Source organism: Temnothorax americanus, unplaced genomic scaffold, assembly GCF_048541705.1.
Source record: "Temnothorax americanus isolate GAGA-0224 unplaced genomic scaffold, ASM4854170v1 Scaffold32, whole genome shotgun sequence".
NCBI classification, from domain to species: Eukaryota; Metazoa; Arthropoda; class Insecta; order Hymenoptera; family Formicidae; genus Temnothorax; species Temnothorax americanus.
Window position 1 is genome coordinate 872,911 of NW_027509464.1, and position 22,024 is coordinate 894,934.

Consider the following 22,024-nt stretch of genomic DNA (forward strand, 5'->3'; position numbering starts at 1 on the left):
AACGCACTTCCTTTGATTGCAAATTCCTTTATCAATTTTACTTCGATTGTTTCTTCACTGAAATGCTGAAGTATCCAAAGCTGTTTTTGTCTTAAGTAATCATCATCATTATCATCATCAATCTATCGCGCCCATTGCTGGATATAAGTCTCCCTATAAGAAGTATTTGGCCATTTACGCTGGGCAAATGCAGGTTGATAGATGAATGGAGAAACGGTGGGGTACACATATTGGTTGTAAGTAAGATAAAAAATAAAATACCTTTTTGAGAGTTGTAAATTTTACGGAAAAGTGAATGAGAATAAAATTATATTCGGCAGTTAATTTCAAGTAGACTTTACTTTGACAGAATTCTAGTTCAAGACTTAAAAATTGGTAAATTATATTTACTAAAATTTGATAAATTATGATTTCTCTTCATCTTGAAGGAAAGATTAATTCGAAACTTGACCGAAGAATCTACAGTTCAGAGGAAGTGCGTTTAACAATAAAAGACCTTCCGCATCACGTAAGATCTTATCGTTCAATGAGATATCGTTTTCATTCAAGATGCATCATCAATTATCGAATACCTTGGCGCACACCGGTGCTCCAAATGGCATTAAGTTCCTAGGATGCCGAGGAAAAGCGAATCACCATTACGGGGCGTTATGGTGGTTCCACCGTTAGGCCTCGCCATGCACCATCAACCGCCGCAACGACGACTAATATCACGTTTACTGGCGTAAAGCATCTGCCATTACCATCCACCGACTATCGGCTAGCCTTGCATAATCTCAATACGGTTATGTATACTGTTAGTCTCGAGCAGATGTTCGTTCGCGAGACTATCCTTAAAGTAGAGATCGGATTGCAGTTTGGGGAACAGGGATAGCCGAAGGCCAAATTAACCGCGTTTTGGCCAAACACTCTCAGAATTATTTAAAATCGGTACAATTTTTAAGATCTCTTACAGTCCAAGACTTCGAGACTCATGAATAAAACATCAGCTTTTTGTACTCCCTTCTTGATTACTGTTCCACGTACAGTTAGGCCGATCTTAGGGAAACGAAGATAGATTTACGTGTTCTCCAGTTATTAACCTTGCGGTCAAGCGTCATTAGAATAAGGTACGATGAGGTTGCGCGGTATGGGATTACCTAAGCAATTCTAATTCATATCCCACGTGATCACTATATAGTGATTCTATAATACCGAGGTACCTACTAATATCAAAATAATAGACATAGTTGAGAGCTGTTACCAATACATAAGAAAAGCGAGGAAGTTCTTGCGATGTTTGGCAGATTTATTATAATTGTTTTTGCCACGACGAACACGCGGTTGATTAACATAACGAACAGTCTCTCCTTTTATTTAGGTTCATCTTAGATGTTAATTGAAAGCTAATCATCCTTTATTATATGCGGGAGACGGATCACGCCGATAATTTGTGAGGCATGCCTCGCCAAACTTTCACTCTTACTCACGTGATCGTTGCCCTTCTCTCTTTCCGCCAGAATGATCTGCGGCCGTGCAGAGAAATTCTTTTGCCGCTGCAATTGCCGTGTCGACGGCAGCTGCATAACGCACAGGAAGTCCTTATCGCAAACTGGGATTCCTGCGATTTACCGATCGGAGCGCTTGGAAAAATATACTAACGAAACATTTTTCGCGTATACGCGTCATCGATGCCTCATCCTTGCTCGCGAGATTTTCTATTTTTCGCGCCCTTGTAGAAATATCATATAGTGCGCGGTAATTATTAACTGCTCTATACGCTCCGCTGGGTTTATACGTACCCAGCATACTATCGCGTGCTGGTACTTCATGACCGTACGCTCACGAATCCTTCTACTTTCATCCGCGTACATGTTAAATTTCCGGTGTATTGAGACTAAAATAAACAGAAAAGCGAGATGGGAATAGAGTAATTCTGTTAAAAAAAAAACCTACGTAACAAGAGATCATATACATAATCTTAGGATTGGGAAAAAATATCAGGAAGCAAATATCTCTGCATGCTCTGTGAGCATTATTGCGACAAGCATATCGATGTAAGCGTAATTTGTAAGGACAGGTTTCCGCATCCTATATATGGAATTAAGATTAATAAAGTTTTCGTGATTAAAATGTTATAGTTCTGTTACATTATAAGAAGTTTATAAATTATAAAGGACCATTTATTGAAAATTTTAATCAAAGATTGTATTATATTATATTTATTTAGCAATTTTAACATTGAATTTGATAATTTGTAGAATTATTTGAAAAATTTGATAATGTGCTTTATTTTGCGTGAGATGAAATTTTTTCGATATGTTACGTGCTGCTATAATTGTGAAGAATATGTTAAAAGTTTTTTCTATTGGTAACTTTGATCATTTTCACGAAAGTTTGAAATAAAGAGCATTTTAAAATAAAAAATATTTAAAGTTACTTGGTTTTTAACGTACAATCTAGTCATGTAATTTTTTTCATAGGATACTATTTGTAATTTTCATGCACAGTACATGAGCGGGGACTCAATTGACCCACGTCGTCAATTATTTTAAAATAAAAATATCTGATTGGTTGGTTCAAGGGAAAATTCCATCAGGCATCGGGGGCTGTGCAGGGCTGTGAGTAGTTGTGATCAATCGCTGTGGTCAAATGGGACGCTCCCATCTGCTTACCAGCGCGAGTTCTGATTGGTTTCTGCGCTTAATTTCTGCTATTCTGCCAAGGTGTGAATTTTTCCGTAGTCCGTATGTCCGTATTATACACAGTGTTCCGGTGGTCACGTCACTTGTCACTTTAGGTACAGGTTGGTCAGAATTTTAGGTTAGGTGGAGAACGCCCAGCGATTCATTTCTGTCGTTTCGTCTCGTGAACGCTTTCAAGCTCATCCGTTTCAACATGACGTACTTGAACCAACCGGATTACGTGCGCTACTTGTGCAACTGCGGCTCCTTGAAGCCTATATCGAAGATATATTTCTGCCGACATTGCTTGATGATACGATGTGGCTACTGTGTCTGTCAAGAGGTGCGTTCTGTAAAATTTAAGTAAATCCGTACAGAAGGGTATATATTTAATGGGACTGAAAAAACAGTCGGAAATATATTTAATAATTGAATTCACCTCGGACACACATATTCTGACGTGTACAAGAAAATTCTTATGATCCTTACAAAAAAATGTCTCTTGTGTTCAGGTTGATTCCCATTACTGTCCTAATTGCATGGAGAATTTGCCCTCGTCGGAAGTGCGTCTTAAAAAGAACAAGTATGTTTACATATATCATAGGTTTCACATATGAGATTATGAATTCAGTTACTATTTAAATAATTATGCATTGATAGATGTTCCAATTGCTTCGACTGTCCTTGCTGTTTTCAAACGTTATCTACAAGAGCGGGACTAGCACCTGTGAGAGCAGCAGCAGCAGCACCAGCTGAAGGAGAAGAGAATAGGGATGTGAAACCCACTAAGAAAGTATATTATCTATTTTGTTCGCTATGCCGATGGAGCTCTCGAGATGCAGGGATACCTGATCAATCCGTAGGTAAGAAGAAATTTGATTAAATAATTTTATAAATAAGAGCTGGGTGTAACAGTTTCATAAAAATATATTTTGAATTTCTGCTCGTAGCAACTGGAGGCTGGCCCGAGCAGGAAAATCCACATGCAACGCGTATCAACGCTCTTATTGATTATCACAAGATACTAGCCTCTATAGAGAAACAGCAGTGCGAACGGAAGAAATTTCATCCAAAACGCTCCTTCATGCCAGCTGTAAGTTTACCAAGAGCTAATTATTTACTCGCTCAAAGGCATTTTTTTCTAACCATTATTGCTTGCCAATAGCAGACAATGTATAGCTTTACATCAGCGCTGGTTCGCAAGCGTATCGGACGTCCCATAAAACCACCAATTCAGTCTCAATCATCTGCTCATCCAGTACCGTCCGTTGCAAGTGAGGAAGTGGACGAATTACCGAGCGATATATTTACAGAATCTGTGGATATAACTAAAAGTAAGAAAACTTTCAATAACGTGAGCGCCGGCGCCGGCGGCATTGATGTAGATTTTGTTCTAATCATGTATAATTTTGTGTAATAGTTACCACGTTGGAACAAAGATTACAACACCCGGAGGTACAAGCTGAGAAGATAAACGAATTGCGTCCTCAGCACAGACAGTTTTTAGTCAAGAGATCGCAACGTTGCAGAGTGTGCGAGCATAATGTTAGCAAATCGGATCTTTGCCCTCAGTCGACGAAATTCAAAATTTTACTAGCCGCATTGTAAGTATCGCATCAATTATTATTATTAATTTGAATACTAACAAAACAATTTTGATTTGTATCATATTTTCTTGGATATATGATAATCAAAAAATTGCATTTTTTTAGTTATCACATACCGGAAGTGAAGATCGTTACTTGTGAACCACTTCGACTGGGGAAATCAAGTGAACTGCTCCTAAAATTCTGCAATCCAACACAGCATCAAACGCAAATAACTATATTACCTTTAGATACCTCGTTATCTACTTCACTCGCCGAGGAAAAAGACGTTAAACAAGAGGATACACAAGTAATATCAAAATAAAATGTTATCACACAGTGTAACATAATTTAATAATTTGATTATAATTACAGGGAAATGAATCTCCAAATTTATTGCCATCTACTATACGACAGGCACCTGTAACGGAAGATCCTAAGCTAATAAAAGTTGCGCCGAATGCAGATTTGGTGATGCCTCACAGTTCACTGATTCTTCCACCACGAGATGATGCTGCTGAATATGATGATACAAGTGATAATCACAATTTTCAGGATGATCCAAAGTACGTAAAATATAAAAATTATAAAGATAAAATTAAAATACGAAGATAATATAGGTTTCATCATTTACATAAACATTTTTTTAGGCTTGTAGTATGGCGAAAAGGGAATAAAGCAGTGATACGTTTGCACGTAACTCCGCACGATACTGATAAAAATACTGACGACCCAGTTATAGTTGGATTTGTCATGCAACATGGATACGTAAATACCATTGCAGCGCTTGAGCATAAATCACCGCAAAAAGTAGATGTAAAGGTCAAGTTATATCTCACCGTTGGTCAGCTAGTTGGCGAAACATAATCTTTTACGATTTAATTAAGTATAAAATAGAATATTCTATATACATGAGTGCTTTATAGATTTTTTAATAGTCGATTAAACTAAACATTAAAGATACTTAAATATATTTATGCTTCAATGCATTATTTTATTGTATTAAGCTTGATGTTCACTTTAATATATTCATTGATACTAAACACATTAAATGTAAGATCCAAAGACGCTCTTAATCAATGTAATTTTCTATATATTTCTTAAGTTCAAAATTTGTTTTATATACTCGTAAATAAGGAAAATAAACTCACATATTAATACTTATTTATATATTAATTTATATCATGAAACTGTATCATGCTTCTTTTAGGGATATTATAATAATAAAAAGTAAATTGTAGTTTTTTAAAGATGTGTCATCTATATAAAAATTAGAGAGAAATTGTATAATGTGTTTCACAGAAATACAATATTTCTTTTTCTTTAAATATTTATTGAAAGATAATAAACCATATAGATGTGGCCATAAGAAGAGCTTATAGCCTACGTCCGCGACGACCTCCCTTCCTGCGAGTAGAATCTGATGGGATAGGAGTAACGTCTTCGATACGACCAATTTTCATGCTGGAACGAGCTAAAGCGCGCAGAGCAGATTGCGCACCTGGACCAGGAGTTTTTGTTTTATTGCCTCCCGTAGCTCTCAGTTTGATGTGCAGTGCCGTGATGCCCAGCGATTTGCATTTTTCTGCAACATCCTGCAAAGTGGAAAATCAGTTTACGATTAACATTTTAATATTATATTAAATATTTATACGCGATACACACACACATAAATAACATATGTTTTGTGGTGACCATGTGCATTTTTACCAGCATGGCACACTAAATAATAGCGTGCAGGCGAAAACGCGCTTTCTCGCGAGCGCTCGACCGCGCCGACTTAAGTTTAACAAATTCTACAACAATATTCATTGCCCTGATCGACGCTCTCACCGACTATCTCATCGGACGACAAGAGCTAGGGCATATACTTGTGAAGTCTCACCATCGCGACTCGCAGAGAGTCGCATGGTATTTTGGGGGACTCATACTCCATGCATTCAACCGTGCACTCCTCTCCATCAACTACGACCGACACCGATATAAATATCCCCAAATGCTTGAATGTTTTCTTTTCTTATAGAGAAAAATAGTGCACAATGCAAGCACACATTCTCGATTATCAAAAAGAATTTGCTTTTCCACAAACATGAACGCCCCTTAGATCAATCTATGATTCTAGGTGCTGCCTGGATGTGGATCATGATATAACGATTTCTCAAAGTAATCCAAATGTTAACTGATAATTAAATCCAACGACATACCTGAGCTGCTAACATAGCTGCGTACGGCGAGGCTTCATCACGATCAGCCTTCACCTTCATGCCACCGGTGACTCTGGCGATCGTTTCCCTACAAATACAGAGATGCGATTATATATCAAATTTACCGAATTAGCGTCTATAGTCACGTATCACATATTAACGTAGTACAAACCTGCCCGACAAATCGGTGACATGCACAAATGTGTCGTTGAAGCTGGCGAAGATGTGAGCCACTCCGAAGACTACCTCTCCCTCGCGAAGTTGAGGTCCAAGAGAGACCTGCACTTCTTCCTTCTGTACCTTTCCTCTTTTGGGCGGCATTTCTGCAGAAATAGCGGATAACGTCGATCATTACTCTGTAACTCGATCGTCTATCACTTTACTCGTTACAAATATCTGTTACAAACATTCTCGAGATAGACTTTAAGGTTATGTCGCGATACGCGAAGAAAGTACGCTATCAACGTGAAAATTCATCCAGCCACATCCATGCTGGGCTGTCAAATACAAAGCGATATCGCGGTTGGGATTTAATTATAAGTGCTCAGTTAACGAATCCAACTTAATATTTTTGCTAGATAAACGATATTTTTCGTCAAAATACCTGCGAATTGTAAGGACTATAACCTTCCCGTTTCAGCGCGAATTGCACAGGAATCGTAAAAAGAACGATGAACGATCACGATGCTTCCGGTGGCGGCACTGGCGCAACTTGATAAAAACACAACCATTCTGCGCACGCTAATAGGGAATTTCGCTGTGTCGTTGTCTAACGAGCATCGGATAACAATAAAAAAAATTCGTTCCGTAGTAATAGTAATTAGCTCAATTTTTCCCTCATTGAACGTCGGATCTTACAAACAAGATTTTTATGAGACTAAAATTTTATATAAAAAATGTTTCCTTTCCTAAGATAAATTAGTTAATTGTTCTCTTAAATACTGTATAATATAATTTTTATTAAACTTTGTACTTATACAAAATAATGTTTATTCATATAGATGCATATAAATATATAACGTTCACTTTTATGTGTGTATATATATCTTCTTGTATGTTTAATAATTACTCGGAATCGCTTATAATAATGCATTGTCCACGAGTTTTCTTCGGCTGTGCACTTCTGGTATTATGCTTAAAAAATGTAAATGCACTCGTTAGATGTGTTTACAGAAACAAATTTTAAGAACAAATACTTTTAGACTATTGTACGTACCAGCATTGTCGCAACAGAAACGTTCTTTTCATTAGATTTTCCTCTACCGCGACCACCTCTGGATCCTCTACCGCCTCTGGAACCTCTACCCCTTCCTCTAGTCTTGGTCGAAGATTTAGATGTATCTAAATCTTCATCACTGTCATTACTGTCAATTGTTGTATTGATATTGCGAGACTGCTTAGGTCTAGGACTTGGTGGTGGTCTGGTCAATGCAGCTTCTCGAGCCTGCGAAAAAAATATTTTTCGAGATAAAAATATTACGTACGTATGTATATAAAACTCATACAGTGTCATTACATTTATCTGCTCTTGCTGTTCTTCCGACAGCCTTTTGTCACGGAAAACTTTAATTTGTTCGCGAATCTCTTCTGGTGTCTTAGTATTTTGCGTTTGTAGATATTCAATGGTTCTTGCCATTTGATCCCTAACGGGTAAAACAATGTGAGATAAAACAATGTGAGATACAAGTTGTAATTCTCGAGTATTAATTCAGAAAATAAATTTCCATTAATTACCTTACGATATTCTTAAAAGCGTCTATATCGCTTAGTTCAACATATCGATTTAAAGCTTCATTTAACGCTGTCACAGTCAATACTGTTAACTTATCTTTATTCTCTTCCATGTCAAAATATTTTTTAATTCCTCCTGGTACCGTGCTAGTCCATTCCTGTCCCAACTACAAAAAGAAAAATTCTGAGCAATGCTAAAATGTCAAATCAGCTTAATAATTCATTTTAAATAAAAAAGTGTTTTACATCTCCGTGAAATAATTCACTAATATCATCCAGATCATCAATTCCGTCCTGAATGGCACGTTTGCCTTTTTCTCCGCTCTTCATTTTACGAAACAAAATCATCTCCATTGGATTAGCAACTGTATCACAGTATTTTTGCGCCAAACTAAAAGCAAACATTTTTTTCCTTTAAAAGTATGCTAAGTAAAAGTATAAAAAATTTATGGGAATTTAGAATTATGTAACATTAGAATAATATAGCATTTACAAACCTTAATGTATCAAATTGTTCATTATCATCGTCATAAAATATTCTTAATCGAATTAAAGGCTCAAGTGGTTGATTAGGGTATTCTAGAAAAAGTTCGATTTCACGTTATAAAAAAAATTTGAGTTTACGTATTAAATAAAAAAAATAAAAAAAAACCACGATATTCAAGAAATACTATCTAAAGCGATTGACATACCTGTAAGTTGTTCAGTAGCTCTAGGTATCATCTCATTTTCAATGTAATGATCTACATATTGACTTATAGAATCTGCCAATGAGACGCAATCCCGTATCTTAATGTCATGATCGTTGAGAATCATGTTGTCAAAAACGAATGGTCGAACGCTTTTCAATTTTAAACTTTTCATCTTGAAATTACTCTTATTTATCTTAAGGAGACCCACGTGCTTAGGTTTGGATTCACTTTCGCACAAAGAGGTAACAATGGAGCTTCCTAAAATTAATTTAATTTATAATTTTAGAGAAATAAATTGAAAATAACACCCACGTTATCCATCTGACATCACAAAAAAAATTGTATATAGTTTTACCTGGCTGGGATATAAAGTATCCACCTTCCGCATTGAATTCGGGAGTAATACGACACTCATGTTCGTGACCCCAAATAACCAAGTTAAGGAATTTGTGCAGTTTACTTTCAGGTACATAAGCATAATCGCCATGCTTGACGCGATTCTGATGTAAAACAAATATGTTGAAGGTCTCTATGTCCTTTGCGCGCAACAATTCCACCTATTTTTCAAACGTTACATTAGCATCTGACCAGATAGAAAATCGGATATAGAAAATGCTTGAAATAAATATACCTTGTCATCCCTGTATAATCTCGACAACCTCTGGTCATTAATATAACTCAAACCATAAAGCGCAACATGGGTGTTACGTTTTTTCAAGATTAAAGGAGACACAACTACGCGATTAAGATCTGTCCATTTTCCAAAGTAATTCACAAGTCCAGTGGCTGACAGTACGTCCATTGATCCGACAGTGCCAAAACCTACCAGATAACGAATAGAATATAATTTAAGATTTAGAGAAAAAGCATTTAAGCAAAGGGAAAAAGCTATATACTTGGATCGTCATGATTCCCATGGATAGTAAATACCGGCATTGAGACGTTCAGATTCGGATCTTCGTAATTCACGTGCTTCTGCGCGCAGTGTTTGAATACCAATTCCGAATCGCTCAAGAACTCCAGCTTGCATTCTCTAAAAATGTAACAAAACCGTTACAATGCATCTTACGCGTTCGCTAAAAATATCACTTACATAACAATTAATTTAGCCTAACGTCAAATCTAAATATCACTCACTTAGTGCCCAGGCAATATTTTCGCAGCAATTCCACGCATTTAAGTAACGTGACTTGCGTTGGCTTAGTGTCGTGAAACAGATCACCGCCCAGCAGAATAAAATCGACATCGTTGTCCTTGCCATACTTCAATATTTCTTCGAACGTCACGAAACTCTCTTCCGATTGTCCTCCTGTCGAGAGAAATGATATAAAATTAATCGTAACGTCGATCTTCGATCTTACATGCGTGCCACTTGGCGCGTCTCTTCTTCTATCCCTGGGCAAATCTTGTTGAAAAACATCGTCACGCGGACAAACCTCTCTTTTTGCTGTAGTCGAAACCGAGATGAATATCCGTGGCCACTAGAACGTTGACAGTGTCCTCCGGATCCATGTGCGTGCTAGAGGATTCCGACATCTCTCGCGCTCGTTGTACCAGGTGGCACCCGATAATTAGTTAATATTCTAACGTTATCTCGCACGAGACGATTAACACGTGAAACAACTGACACTTTGAGCGGCAGGAATGGCGCGAAATGCCGGTACTGCCGGTAGTCCGGTAGTGAAAATGTAGGCAATGTAGAGGAGGACTGGACGCGAGATTAGATGCGTTCGTTTTCCTCGCACTTTTTACACTCGACTCGAGTGCTTGGTCTCACTCTTTCTCAATTCTTTAACGTCGGCATTCGTCTCGTTTTTCTTGATGTGAATTGTGAAGAGTGCAAGTAGAGCGAATACAAATATCAATCGGTGGCGTAGTTTTGATACGTAATTTCTCAATACTTTTACTCTAGCAAATTGTAGTAATTTGGACTTATATAAAAAAAAGAGGGATTATATTTATATATTATAAAGATAATTACATTTTTAATTGCGAATGACTAATATTGGAGTTAATATTGCAGATATTGCTTAATTATTTGTGTCTATTGTTAACTTTCGAATCTTGGGATAGTTGGAAGTTCGCGTTACTGTTATATTTTTTGATAGCTTATAATATAATATCATTTTTATGATTTACAATTATTCCGTTGTATCGTAAACATGTATGTACACACGTACGCATGTTTAGGGTCCGATAATAATCAATTTTAATTGAAAACTGCAATTTTATTATTATCATCCGGGTTTGATTATCCATCGATCGATAACTGTAGAAGAAAAAAAATTGTTTCGTGACAATGGCTGCACTCGTTTTGACGCTTTCAGCGCCGAAAGCCAGTGAAAGCATCATTCTATCTTCGTTTGATATTCGATGTGCAACGAAGAATAGAATGATGCTTACAGTGCTGAGAGCGTCAAGACGAACCCAGCCAATATGTGATATTATTGCATCGTAAATGTGCATTTTTATATATAAAACATATGTATGTATACAACAATAAATCACGAATTTAATATACCGCGTTACAAATTAATTATTCAGATGTTAATAAATTGAAAAATGTATATCTATAATCGGTATAAAATCAATTATCTCTATATCTAAAATCGATAATAAATATTCAATTATATCTGGATCTCTAGGTCCCCATTTGATAGACACGATAATTTGCTCAGAATTGGTGGTTTTTAATAGTATTTTGTTGATGATTTTTTAGGGATTTAAGGAATAGTTTAAATATTAAAAAAAAATAGCCTGGGACCTATATTCTGAAACTGAGACGGATTTCGATCAAAATAGTCCCGTTTTCTCTAGAAAACACAACAGAAATCTAGGACATCGAACAATTAATTAATTATTTAATCCTAGAATGTAGAATTATTTAATTAATAAAACAATCCCGATTGGAATCCATTTCTCAAAGTTCCCCTATACGTGCCCCTGGAAGAGCATCAGAAGCGTAAATTCGCGCCGATTCGCCAAACGGGGGACGGGAGACGGAGATGGCCGAGGACGGCCGAACCGTGGGCATTGTCCGGAGTGGCCCGGAGCAGGAGCACGGAGCGACGGCGCGAAAGGAGGGGGACGGAACGGCGCGCGCGGCGCCATCTGACGCCCCGTCGGCAGTCGCTGGTCGCCCGTCGCCCGTCGCAGCAGGGAGCGCGCAGGAGGTGGTCTCCGCCGTACGCCATATTTGTTGTTGTCGTCGTCGATGGGGGTAGGCCAGTCCTAGGAGGTTTCTCGGACTTGGCTCGCTGACACGGCCGCCACCGATAACCGTCGGCGACCATCTCGGGACCCGCGCGCGAGTAGAGACCTGTCGCGCGTCGCGACGTTGCGGAGTCGCGAAAATCCACGGGGAACGATTCTTGCGCGCGCGCGCGCTCGCGCACAAGTGCGCGTGTGCCTGTGTGTGTGTGTGTGTGTTGTGTGGTGTGTGTGGTGTGTCGCGCGCGCGCGGGGGGTTGAGGTGGGACGGAGGGGGAGTACGTGCGTGCGTGTGCGCGCGCGCGAGAGCGCGCGCGCGTCTCTCTTTCTCTCTCTCTCTGCGGCGACGGCCCTTTTAGCCGCGACGAGAGAAACATCGATGGGGCAACTTGACGGCTCAGCTGTCCCTGCTGCTGTCCGTGTCCGTGCCGAGCGCGCCGACGTGCGTGTGCGCGCGTGCACGCGCGTTTGCGTACTATCGCCGCTCGCGTCACAGTCACGCCGCTTACGCACGGTCCGCCGCTCCACGGTGCCCCGTTAAAGCGTCGCGGCGTTCCCGCTTGGTGAACCGGGGTTGCGCGAGAGGACGACGAGAAATAAGGGGTTGACGGCGAGCGCGCGCTGTGACATCCGGACCCTCCGAACGCGGATTACGCTACGGGGTTGGAGGTAAGCGAAGCTCGCGCTCGTGCTCCGTGCATGTGTATGCGCGCGCGCGCGCGCACACGCGAATATGTATTCGAATCACATCCCACGAACGCGTATACGCGTGTGTGGGAATTAGCCGCGAGAATTTCGGTGGGTTCACAGGCATAAAGAAAGAAAGAAAGAAACATAGACACAGGGGGAAGAGGGGTTGCTGTCGCGCACGCGGGGTCGGGGTCGTTGTACGTTCTTGACGCGGGGTCTGTTGACCCTGGCCAAGGTTCTCGCGGTTCATGGCTACGCTGCCGATGGGTCTACGCGCGATTCCTCTCGCGTCCCCCCCCCTTTCTTCACCGCGGATCGCGCGTGCACGTCAATCGCCTTAACCTAGTCCAACGACTCGTCGCTTGACTCACGCGCGCGACGGGCGACGGGCGTCCGCCGCGTCGCGCGCCCCTTTCCGCGCGACCCTTCGCGCGTTTCGCGCCCGGCGCGAGACGACGAGGCGTGCGCGCGTATATGCCGATTCCGCGCGACGAGACGAGACGAGACGAGACGAGACGAGGCGGCCCCGCGTGTGTGTCTCGCTCGGTTCGAAAAATCAATACCGCGTCTGTGAGGTAACGCGAATCAGCTGTTCCTGTTTTACTCCGAGAGACGAGGCTCCCGGCGCGCGGCGCGCGGCGCGCTTCTCGTATACGCGCGCGCGATAGCGACGATAGCGATGCTTTTCCCGAAAAACTTGTTGATTTCCTTATTCGTGACCTTATTCCGTGTTTCGTGTGGCAACGACAAACGCTCCGGCTCGTTGTGCCCCGGCATTTGGAGCTTCATCCAGACGAGCCGCGACCGTCCGTTACGCGAATTCTTTGAGAGCCTCGCGGATTCCCTTAACTCGTTGATTTCTGCAGATGATTCCAATTGTATTTCGGCCAAATATAACGAACGGTTGTTGACAACCTTGTGGCCTTTTGTGTTCTAATCTGCTGAATCGTTCCGCGAAACAAACCGACCGTCCGTCGCGCAAATTAACAATTATTTTTGATTTGTTTACCTCTGTGGCCCCCTTATTCCGACTGTATTTCGGTCGAATATAACGAACCGTTGACATCGCTAGCCTGTTGTGTTCCGATGAGCCTCGTCTCTAGATGGGATCGTTTCGCAAAACAAGCTGACCGCCCGTTGCGCGAGCGGAAAATTACTTTCGATTTGTTGATTTCCATGACCTTATTCCGACTGTATTTCGGCCGAATATAACGGACGATCGTCGGTATATTATTGGCCTTTTGCGTTCCGACCTTCGACCAGATGGAATCGTTCCGAGAAATTAATCTATCCATCCGTTTTGTGAGTACTCGAGCTTCGAAATTTGCTTTGGGATTTATATTTTCAATTATTTCGTACTTGTTTTCGGGAACTGAATTTTAGTTTGTTTTTTTTTACGATCGATTCTTTTTTCTTTCCCCTCCATCCCGATTAAAATCGCGATTTATAAAGAAGAGGCAATCAGGAAGAAAGAAGGAAAAGAAACGCTTGTGACCTATTAAATTAATTAAATAATATCGGAGCAACGCGTTCCCCAAATTAATTCAGCCTGTCGAGAGACTTATTTCTCGTGGAGGAAACCACTCGGGAAAATAGAGAATATTTTACGAATAAAACTATTTCAGAAATAATTATCAATTCGATAAGATTCGAAGGAACGTTTTCATCGAACGTTTTTTTCACCAATCTTCATAGTTTGGGGAACATATTGCGCGTGTAGGCACATATACGACTATGTGACATATTATTAAGTTTATTAACTGACAATTACTACGTTTGCGCGAAGAAATTATCGTAAGTTACTACAGAATTAACGCTCGCGTAAACGTAGCAAGTGAGAGTGATAAAAGAATAATTGGTAACGAAAAACATGATCTTTTTTCGCAGGTCTCCGGGAACGCGGCGGTGGAGTCTACGCCGTTACGCGACCGTGCGGGCGAGACTCGGCGTGGCGGGCACGGTGGCGGGTAGCCGTCGAGGACGCGCTCGTAGTTTCGCGTGTGCTGATTCGCACGGCAATTAAAACTGGCGGGCAACCTGGCTCGGTCCTCCGGCAGCGGTGGCGGCGGTGGCGGTGGTGGCGGTCGAACCGGCGGCAGAACCAGCGGTAGTGGTAACAGCGGGGCCGCTGGCGGTGGCGGCGGCGGTGGCGGAGGCGGTGGCGGCGGCGGAGGCGGTGGTGCCGCGGGTTCGAGAAACGCGGGGGCGGCCGGAGCCGCCGCTGAACCCGGAATCGTCGCGGATGAGGCCGCCGGGCCTGCCGGTGGACACATAATCGAATGGGAGGAAAATGATCGCTTTTCCTTTGACGACTCCGACCGCTTCGAGGAGGACTCCCTGTGTAGCTTCAGCAGCGAGCCTGAGTCGCTCTGCAACAACTGGCGAGGATGGAGACGACTTCCGCAAGCGTTTGGCATGTCCAAGAAGTCCTGCGAAGGTAGGTCTTTCTCTCGTCTTTCCCATCGCGTTAAGGGGAAAATCCGTATCCGGCGTATTAAGCGATTTTGAGAAAGTGGTTGTTGAGTTTCTGAGATTAAGAGAACACCACGGTTTGGCTTCTTGGTAAGATTAGTCTAATTATTTATATATTTAAATTCTGAACTCAACGCTCTCTCTTTCAATTTCTCTAGATACTTTTTCTAGGTTTTTTTCTTATTTTCAAAATCATACATATTACAAATATTACCATTTAAATACAGATTTTTCTCTCATGTTAGTATGGCAGTTAGTATGTTGATCGTTTCATCGCTAAATCGCTATCTGAGATTTGAAATTAGTTTGTTTCTAATTTAGTTCACGCTTCCACTTATGCCTAGTTAATCTTGTGATAATTTCAATTATTAGAAATTTATATTTGGTGTCGATATACCTAGTAAAATTGTAATATAATTATTTTAATTACTTTAAAGAAAAATACGATTTTTTTTAACGCAAATATAACAGAAATGCAACAAGAACTTCAAATGGAGATACGTTAAATTTATATTGAAAGCGATGTTTTCAAACATTGGCACTTAGACGGTCAACACAAAAGCATGTGTGTTTATATCTTCTTTTTCAATACGTTTTTAATTTGAATGTCACCGAGAAATACATTGGCGAACATATTATTCGCGCGGTTTGAAGATTAAGCGTACAGAATAGTCCGACCGAGAAAATTCAAAATAAATTATAAACTAAGAACATTCGATACCCGTGATAGAAGCTGATAGAACAAATTGTTGCGAGAAGTTTACTGTATTTTCGAAACAAAGTTCAAAATGAGACTATGCAGTTCTAAAATAATTTTTATTAATTAAAATTATCGAAATGTACACGGAAAAAAAAATGAAGTTGCTTCAATTAAACGTCGACGTCACGAGCTGCCACAAGCATAAATAGTTAATTCAATTGGATATTATTGGACCAAATATATATAAATTATTAAAACAATTATCTGATGTTTGTTGTTCATTAATATTGATGTTGCGCATCAATAAATTTTATCTCAATAACACTGATGCTGTTGATACAACATCATTTTTTTCCGTGTACTTTTTCCACTTTTTAAGGCAAGCGATGAGTGCCTAAAAATACACTTATATAATACTTTTTTTATACTACCGATATCTTCACATATACGTACACACGCGACGGATCTAGGACAGCCCATGTACTTCTGTACGGAATAAAGGAAGCGAGATTTTGTCTTCTTTTCTCATAGCCGCGATTGACTTCTGTTTTCTTTTTCTCCTTGGTCCTCGCTCAATGCTGGAACGATCAAGGCCGAGAATAAGACCAAAACCGAAACGAGAAAGAGTGCGCGAGGGAGAGAGTAAACGAAAGCTATTGCTCGCTCTCGTTCGAGCACGCAGTGACTCGATTCTGCTTCGAGATTATTCGTTGCACGATCTGCATTGACGGAGATATAATCCTGATGGATGTGCGAGTGCGTCCTCGCGGATAAGCTCGGAACCGGATTTAGGTATCGGGCGGATTTTGACGTTTAAACTCTCTGGGTCCCCCTTGGTCTCGGTAACTTTGCGAATCTGTCTCATTACAGCTGCTTTCGTATCGCGTATCATTTATTTATATTTTACGAATGAATCAATGCAATAAGATCGACACGTTGTAGTGAAAGTATTCGAATCCACTTTCTCATTGCCACGCGCGGTTGTACGCTTCGCGATAGAAAGCGAGCGTATACGTACCTTTCCGGGTGATTTATTATTTCTGATGATTATAAACGCATTTAATATGTGTGAATAATTGAATATACAAATCATATTATGTACAAAAAAAGAACAGGCCGTACGAAAACTGTATTTACACGTATAGTTACATAATGTTGTTTTATCCTCTGATATTATTCCAAATAAATTATATACTCTATAGAATAAAAACAGCTTATTTGCTCTAATGGTTACACGCATATAAAGAAATTACTACTACGGGATAATAATTGCGCTCCTCTCTATATGAAGATGATTTTGTTGTCGACCTGTTATTATCATTGCAACGGCAACAACCGGTGCACGATTAACGAAGATCCTCATATTACTATCTTATATTTATCTTCATGTATCCCCGGCAGCTCGAGATATCGGTCACGCTTGTAATACCGTCGTTTGAATTTCAATTAGATTAATCCACGGTGGGAGCTTTAGGTTGAATTTACAATAGCCCGCTCTCTCCGTGATCGATCTAACTGAATCTTGATGGTAGAACAGCAAGAGTGCGTTGTGTATCTCCGTCCTTTCTTCGGCTCTCAGGAAGCTTCCGGCTCCTTCTCATTTTGAGAGATAACATAGTATTAAAGTACAAATGGAAACTAACGGGACTTGGAATATCGTCCGTATTAAAGTCTACCGCCGGAAGGGGTTAACACGCCGGGTAAAACTTGCGGTTGCGAGTGCGCGGCTTTACACAGTAAAGGTAGAAGCCGACCGCGATGAATAGACAAGAATTTGCTGCACGGTATGAGTGATTATTTCAGCGGAGATTTGTTGCGCTATATACGCTCGTGCGTCATCGTTGCGGCCTGATAAAGAGAAAACACATGCGTACACGATATTTCGCTAATGCCGTAACTTCCGGAATTATCATAAGTATCATTACGACTTTCCACGCTCTTACATTGTCTTTCCGCGAAAAGACGGAATGCGTGACGAAGATTGTCACGCGCCACGATAGAAAGTAATCTCAATTTCGCAATTAAGCAATCCGCGCAAATAAATAATTTGTCTTAAAGGTGAGTTTTATTGAGGAGGAGCACGAAACGTCTAGACAATAAATTGGTGAACACAAAGAACTTAGTTACATATCATTTTGATTGTTCAAGGAGAAAGCTCTAGGTCGAAATCGATAAATCGAAACGAATTAACTGTCAACTGTGCATTTGTAATGACGAAAGCGATTAACTTTCGATCGGCGGAACGTTATGTCGCTTCAAGTATTTTTGTACGTGTGTGTGTGTGTGTATGTGTGTGTGTGTGTTCGCGAGACAATTTTTAAATTTAAATTCTATGCGATATATAAGTACATCATCAAAAATACTTTTACCGCGAACCAGAAACGTGCGACGAATACGAAATATTTTAGATCTAACGGGTTTCTTTCTTTTCTTTTTTCAGCAATACCGTACACGTTAGTTTTTCAGAACAGGAAATGGGATTACACTCGCGTGAATACAATCATGCAAATTACCTTGCACAGTTTGCAAACGGTTTTCCCAGTTTGTGTGTGGATTGAATGCATTAATGCAATTTTAACTTTCTCACACGAGCGTACCGCGCGCTCGATGCTCGTTCCCTTCGAGGATAAATGCAAATCTCCGCTGCTCTTTCCTACATTTCCCCAAAGCTCTCTGAAATTGTCGAACTGCGCGGAAAGCGCGAGCGACATTTTCAGAGACTGCTTTCGCGTTTATTTATTTCTTTTTTTTTTGGTATGAAACTTCTTTTATGAATGTTCATATTTTGCCCGTGGCGTATTTTGCAAGATACGTTAATTTTGACGATTAAAACTTTCCGTACAACGGCTGCTGTTCCTCTTGTTCGTATTCTCAGTGGAAAATCATGATCGTATAGCTTCATTAAGAATTAAACAGGGTTTCTGGGAAGTTTAATAAAGACAGAAGGCGCGCGATATTGAGAACTTACAAGAAACTTTCTGTTCTTTGCCTTTAAAGAGTGGAGATCACTTTTAAGGAGATGGAAATACGACGTTTGCTTGCGCAGATAAGAGAAATTGTTCGCGAAAACGCTTTAAAAAGTTAATGACGTTTACACGGCGTATATTTACAGGCTAACATATATACGTATATACGTGTGACTTACGTTCGTTGTTCTATGATCTGACTGAAATAATTATTCCCTTTTCTAATGAACGCCACGAATTGTAAGGTGCATTTCATTCAAGTCATTTCGCGTGATGTGTGTATCCGATGTCGATCTTTCCACCGTCAGTTTGTGCTCGCGCGCGAATATCCGTGACTCGTGCGTGCACGGTGCATATGCGCTGCGTGCGTGTATCTTTTCGCTATCGTGTCAAGGATGAAGGTCTCGCGAGCAAGAGATATACTCGCTGGTTTCCTTAATCTCGCCTCATCAGCAATTACGGACTTGGCGAATTAAGTAAGATCGGCGTGGAACGAGACGACACCGCCGCGCCTGCCGGTGCGCATGGATAATTCGCGTACTCTCCTGCGGGATTCCGTAGGGCGTATAAATTCCCGAGGCTGGGAAAGAATCGCTGGAAGTGCATTTCCAGCTGCGAGACACGTATATGCATCACGCGCTCACGTATATCTGTACGCGCCTAGGTACATACGCACGTAAGTTCCGCCTTCATGTATAGGGCGGCTTTCTCACATGCGGGCGTTATACTCTCTCACCCCTCGTCCCTGTTCAACAACGTTCTATCGCTCGCCTCTTTCCTTGCCGACAATATTTCGCGCTTGAACCGTGTCGATACGTTTTATACGGATGACATTTTCACGCTGGATTTTACGACGTGTCGCGTTCTACGCCGAAAATCACAAATTTGCACGTAGCTGGATTTTTATTATATATTTTCGAACGTTCACGTGTTCGCGGTTCTGCATCGCAAGCAATTCAATCGTAATTTATATATAGATAATATTGAAGAGCGCAAGAAGAAACAATTCGTATAAATTGCAAAACAATGTAAAACGAAGTGCATATGCTGTTACTAACAGGTGTTGTAACAGGCTCCTGCTAACAAACTGGCTGTACAAACGTCGTATAGAGTATGTTGTCTTACAACTTGGCGAAACTGTTGGCGACACGAAATTCTGTGGTCGATGATTGAAGCATAGTCACCAAATTACTCCTGCATCACGAACGTAAACGTATACCCAACTTCCCCGACTATCAGATTACAATTCTGCTGATGCTATTGCACTGTGAATATATAGATTACGAGTGTGCGGCCACTATATACAGCTCTCCGCATCCGTACGGTGTATTGACGTTAGGCGAAGCTCCGAGATTGATCCCGCGCGGATTGAATTGCCGGCGCTTATCAAGCGGTTTTTAGCGCTGAGAATAACGATTGTATACGCGCGCGGCTACGCGTATATATATATAATATATAATATAAATCACGCGCGTGTGTATCCCGCACGAAGGACTCGGCCTCTGACGTTGATCGATGAGCCTCCGTCGCGAATCAACGCACGTTGTTCGTGCGCGAGCATTAACGCGCCCGAGTCATCGAGCAATTCGCATAACGAGATTTTGCGAGTCGATGAGACTGAGAGAGAGAGAGAGAGCTAGACGCACGTTACCGGTTTTGCCAAACGATTGTCTCACGGTTATTTCACCGATGTTAAAATTTTATCCGTAAGATCCGCGCGAGAGAGAACGCTCGCGGCTCCTGATTCGAGAACGGCGGCTGCGCTCCGTCTCCATTACGCGATGAATTGAGACGCGAAGGGAGGCTTCGTTTAATTAAATAGCTGCTGTTCCGAGGCTGCGGTACCATCCTCCTCGCTCCTGATCGTTATATTCGATTCTGCGGAGGGGTTAAGGAAAAGTTAGTTTGAAATATCACCGAATTACCGTATCTTATCCCCCCCCGCTCCTCCACAGGCACGTACAGAGGGTATATAATCGATGTTTGCCGCGTATCTCGCGGAAGATATATACAGAAGAGAAACATATTACTGCTGAAATGCCGGCGGCAGCGGCGGCATCAGGATTGCCGCGCGCAATAATATCGACCAGTGTAAATACCCCGCTCGGTGAATTCCCGCGACGACGTAAAGCCTTCGCGCGTCGCGGAAGCTATAGGCGGCGTATATAAGTGCCCATTACCTGCTGTACAGAACTAACGTAGAACAATGGAGCGCGCTTCTCCCCTACGTAATTACTGCGCGCGGCTCATCGTTCGAGGGCGGAGGGGTCTTTCTCCGTACCGTGTTTCGCCTAGGACCAGGGGTGCATAACTCGGATATTAACTCACGTAAGTCCGCGACGGTGGCCCCTTGAGCTTTTAGCGGATATGAGTCTACAAAGGAACGGACGCGGATTGAGGTAATACGTTCGTTCGACTATATTATATCGGTTGATTTTACATTGTTATACGTACACGTATTGTGCACGTCGTGTACATGCAACAGCATAAATTGATTGATCGACAATGAAAGGGAAGAGTAAATATTACGATGGTTAATGTAATTGGCAGTAACTAAAGCTCTCGTGTAATTAATCTCGTGGAGTTAAATTATCACGCAGCGGTATATTATCAGCGAAAGGAAATAAATTAAGGAAAGCGAGAAAGAATGGCAATATGAATCGGCTTTGTTCCGAATTCTAGCAAAATAAAACTCGGTAACTTATTACGACATTATAATTCCGACGGCTCGGAAAACGTTCTGAGCTTTTTATATCGTGTGTTGTGCACCTCTGGCCTAGGTGTGATGCCACTCCGAGCCTCTTGCGCATACATTTGTACAATACGGGGATGAGAGAGCGTGCAAGTTCACGTGCAGCTCGCCGTAGGTACACGTGCGTCCGCCGTCAATCTATCCTGCTCGCGGCCGCAATTACTGTTCCGGCAACAGATGCGCTCATTCTCGTCCGTATTGCATGTTCCCTTCTGATAAATGTCTTCTTATACGACATGCGCGAAAGTGAGAAGATAATCATGAAAGATTGGACTTATCGTTTTTTTTTCTTGCAAACTTACGGTTTGACACGGGATAAGATATAAAGTAAGGTATTATACTTTCGTGAGACAAGAAA

General features: G+C 41.2%; 4 protein-coding genes across 8 annotated transcripts in view; 2 read left to right on the top strand and 2 right to left on the bottom strand.

The window, feature by feature from the left end:
• Window positions 1-2,872: 2,872 nt before the first annotated feature.
• Window positions 2,873-5,329, top strand: Dctn4-p62 (dynactin subunit 4). Of its 2 annotated transcripts, none has more exons than XM_077413080.1 (9): window positions 2,873-3,006; window positions 3,176-3,246; window positions 3,324-3,526; window positions 3,614-3,756; window positions 3,832-3,997; window positions 4,084-4,267; window positions 4,376-4,559; window positions 4,625-4,815; window positions 4,900-5,329. In XM_077413080.1, exons 1-9 carry the CDS (start codon window positions 2,878-2,880, stop codon window positions 5,114-5,116), a joined length of 1,488 nt encoding a protein of 495 aa, XP_077269206.1. In that variant the 5' UTR covers window positions 2,873-2,877; the 3' UTR covers window positions 5,117-5,329. The 2 variants fall into 2 exon arrangements, with proteins under 2 accessions (XP_077269206.1, XP_077269205.1); XM_077413079.1 differs by having other exon boundaries at window positions 3,829-3,997; window positions 4,900-5,325.
• Window positions 5,330-5,561: 232 nt separating this feature from the next.
• Window positions 5,562-7,194, bottom strand: Rps14 (ribosomal protein S14). Its single transcript, XM_077413081.1, has 4 exons — window positions 7,058-7,194; window positions 6,626-6,776; window positions 6,454-6,541; window positions 5,562-5,844 (listed from the first exon to the last, which is right to left on the bottom strand). The coding sequence occupies exons 2-4, from the start codon at window positions 6,772-6,774 to the stop codon at window positions 5,626-5,628; spliced, it is 456 nt and encodes a 151-aa protein (XP_077269207.1). The 5' UTR covers window positions 6,775-6,776; window positions 7,058-7,194; the 3' UTR covers window positions 5,562-5,625.
• A 198-nt stretch (window positions 7,195-7,392) lies between these two features.
• Mre11 (double strand break repair nuclease mre11) lies at window positions 7,393-10,549 on the bottom strand. Its single transcript, XM_077413073.1, has 12 exons — window positions 10,313-10,549; window positions 10,014-10,185; window positions 9,773-9,909; window positions 9,508-9,698; window positions 9,232-9,433; window positions 8,877-9,134; window positions 8,682-8,763; window positions 8,431-8,575; window positions 8,188-8,351; window positions 7,970-8,096; window positions 7,670-7,897; window positions 7,393-7,587 (listed from the first exon to the last, which is right to left on the bottom strand). The coding sequence occupies exons 1-12, from the start codon at window positions 10,410-10,412 to the stop codon at window positions 7,519-7,521; spliced, it is 1,875 nt and encodes a 624-aa protein (XP_077269199.1). The 5' UTR covers window positions 10,413-10,549; the 3' UTR covers window positions 7,393-7,518.
• A 1,434-nt stretch (window positions 10,550-11,983) lies between these two features.
• The window catches only part of Dora (zinc finger SWIM domain-containing dorado), a 64,361-nt gene continuing 54,320 nt past the window's right edge, over window positions 11,984-22,024 (top strand). For 2 of the 4 annotated variants that reach the window (XM_077413068.1, XM_077413071.1), the window contains exons 1-2: window positions 11,984-12,755; window positions 14,664-15,213. In XM_077413068.1, the coding sequence (XP_077269194.1) occupies window positions 15,192-15,213 (22 nt within the window). In that variant the 5' untranslated portion in view covers window positions 11,984-12,755; window positions 14,664-15,191. Of the gene's footprint in view, window positions 12,756-13,605; window positions 14,079-14,663; window positions 15,214-22,024 lie in introns of those variants that run through there. The other 2 variants (XM_077413070.1, XM_077413069.1) reach the window with 2 other exon arrangements.

What these genes read in the sequence shown, in the direction of transcription:
- Mre11 (XM_077413073.1), bottom strand. Translation starts at nt 10,412, where the DNA reads ATGTCGGAATCCTCTAGCACGCACATGGATCCGGAGGACACTGTCAAC. An exon ending in GATTATACAGGGATGACAAG is followed by an intron (nt 9,434 to 9,507) that starts GTATATTTATTT and finishes TTTGAAAAATAG; the next exon opens with GTGGAATTGTTGCGCGCAAA. An exon ending in AGCTACTGAACAACTTACAG is followed by an intron (nt 8,764 to 8,876) that starts GTATGTCAATCG and finishes AACTTTTTCTAG; the next exon opens with AATACCCTAATCAACCACTT.
- Dctn4-p62 (XM_077413079.1), top strand. Translation starts at nt 2,878, where the DNA reads ATGACGTACTTGAACCAACCGGATTACGTGCGCTACTTGTGCAACTGC. An exon ending in GTGCGTCTTAAAAAGAACAA is followed by an intron (nt 3,247 to 3,323) that starts GTATGTTTACAT and finishes ATGCATTGATAG; the next exon opens with ATGTTCCAATTGCTTCGACT. An exon ending in ATCTGTGGATATAACTAAAA is followed by an intron (nt 3,998 to 4,083) that starts GTAAGAAAACTT and finishes TTTGTGTAATAG; the next exon opens with TTACCACGTTGGAACAAAGA.
- Rps14 (XM_077413081.1), bottom strand. Translation starts at nt 6,774, where the DNA reads ATGCCGCCCAAAAGAGGAAAGGTACAGAAGGAAGAAGTGCAGGTCTCT. An exon ending in GTCACCGATTTGTCGGGCAG is followed by an intron (nt 6,542 to 6,625) that starts GTTTGTACTACG and finishes CTGTATTTGTAG; the next exon opens with GGAAACGATCGCCAGAGTCA. An exon ending in CAGCTATGTTAGCAGCTCAG is followed by an intron (nt 5,845 to 6,453) that starts GTATGTCGTTGG and finishes TCCACTTTGCAG; the next exon opens with GATGTTGCAGAAAAATGCAA.